Genomic DNA, 1,829 nt, shown 5'->3' on the forward strand with positions numbered 1-1,829 from the left:
AACCTGCGGCGAACATGGATAGATCGACAATGAGCTGAACTGAACTCATTCCAATCCAATATTTTTCCAATTCTCCACTCTTTCAATCATGGTTGGGCAAGCGGTGAAGGGCGTAGTACTGGATGATTCTGTACTATTTCTCAATTCTAATGGCGACAATCCCAATCATTCATTACGACCCGCTACCGATGCTCTCCTGCGCCACCTCCGGTATTCCATGTTTCGAACGGTACCTGTCTCCTTCCTTTGTACATTTTTTTTTTTACAATCTCAACTCACTATCTGGAATTATGCCTGGCTATTTTATGAATTTTGAGTATAAAACTTGGATCGATGTTCTTTATTTTCTTGTTGTGATTTATGTATGTTTATGTTCATCTATGCATGCCTCCCATTTCTCTTATTCTAAAATTGAGGATGCTAAAGAAATTGAGGATCCTAAAGAAGAAAGGGACTCATGAAATTGAGGATGCTAAAGAGAGAAAATAAATTTGAAATATTATTGATGTAACCAATTCAGTATTTTGTAACACTCTCCGGATACTATGCTTATTTAGTTCACAAGATGGAACAAATACATTATTGGTATGAAATCGAGAGGGTGTAAATAATAGTGTTCAATTATTATTCAATTTAGAGTGTAAGGTGATTGATTGGTATTGCCAGCTTTCCTGAAGAGAGGAGACAAAAAGAAACGACAGAGGAAGAATTGCCTTGTACAGCCCCATCAAATGACCGTAGAACTCCCTCGTCATTGTCCTCCCTTTAAGAAAATTTGACCTCGAGTTGATAACATCAGCAGTTGTTATCTGATCAAGTCCGTGATCTTCCACCAGCTCGTTGATAGAATTGAGGAGCATGCTGGCGATTCTTGTGGGATGCTCTTGGATTCGAGTATCTGTATAGCTGCAGCATTGATGCTAGGTGACTCACATAATAAAATCGCTCAGCACACCCTTTGGAGGCTCACAATTCTGTTTGTTTCTCAACGGATGACGAGCTTAGGTGGATTGAACTTGTGAACTGAGATAGGTTGATGGCTTGAGTGATGGTGACTTAGTCCTTGATCAACGAACTGTAGTCAGCTTTCTCTGGGTAATGTGGTTCATACTCTTGTGAGTGATATTAACTGTTTGCGGTATCGGGATAAGATTTTCCCAAACTCTAGCCTCCATCATTTTCTTATTCCAACCAATTTTACAGGGTTGGGGAGGTATTTTAGTGTTAGTGACTTGGGCCCTCACTTTGGATTGACACCATGCTATCACAGCTTTTGCTATCAATTATAACAATGCCAATCTTTTGAGTTATGGTGCATTAGGTTCTGGAACTGGCATGCCTCTGACTCGAGCTAACACTATTCATGTGATGTCCCACATTGGTTGGGAGAGAATGAAACACCCTTATAAAGGGTGTAGAAACCTTCTTCTAGTAGACACGTTTTAAAGCCTTAAGGGGAAGCCCGAAATGGAAAGCCCAAAGAGGACAATATCTGCTAGCGGTGGGCCTGGGCCGTTACAGTTCAAGTTACCCACTCATTCTCATCACTATAAACTACTTCACTTTGTCCATTTGGTTCACTCTCGATTTCAAATTCTATTATTTCTCCAATAATCTTAATTTTGTCTATGCCAGGGACACTCATTTGGCTGGTTTAGTTATGCCTGTAACATTTTCAAACATGGGTCAAGAGTACAAATTGTCCTGCTCGGTCAAGGGTTGTTTCTAGGCAGGTCGAATACTTATATTACTTTTGGGGGTGGTTTTGGTTGAAACCGATTTGGTGTGGCCCGCTCAACTGCCTTCCTTTTTTTTTTTTTTTTTTTTTG

General features: G+C 40.1%; 1 protein-coding gene across 2 annotated transcripts in view; it reads left to right on the top strand.

Moving 5' to 3' along the window:
• LOC111435607 (inositol 1,3,4-trisphosphate 5/6-kinase 4) overlaps window positions 1-1,829 on the top strand; it is a 13,004-nt gene that overhangs the window by 114 nt on the left and 11,061 nt on the right. For both annotated transcript variants that reach the window (XM_023073018.1, XM_023073020.1), the window contains exon 1: window positions 1-229. This exon is cut by the window's left edge and continues 114 nt beyond it. In XM_023073018.1, the coding sequence (XP_022928786.1) occupies window positions 89-229 (141 nt within the window). In that variant the 5' untranslated portion in view covers window positions 1-88. The remainder of the gene's footprint in view (window positions 230-1,829) is intronic.

Source organism: Cucurbita moschata, unplaced genomic scaffold, assembly GCF_002738365.1.
Source record: "Cucurbita moschata cultivar Rifu unplaced genomic scaffold, Cmos_1.0 Cmo_Scf00050, whole genome shotgun sequence".
Classification (NCBI taxonomy): Eukaryota; Viridiplantae; Streptophyta; class Magnoliopsida; order Cucurbitales; family Cucurbitaceae; genus Cucurbita; species Cucurbita moschata.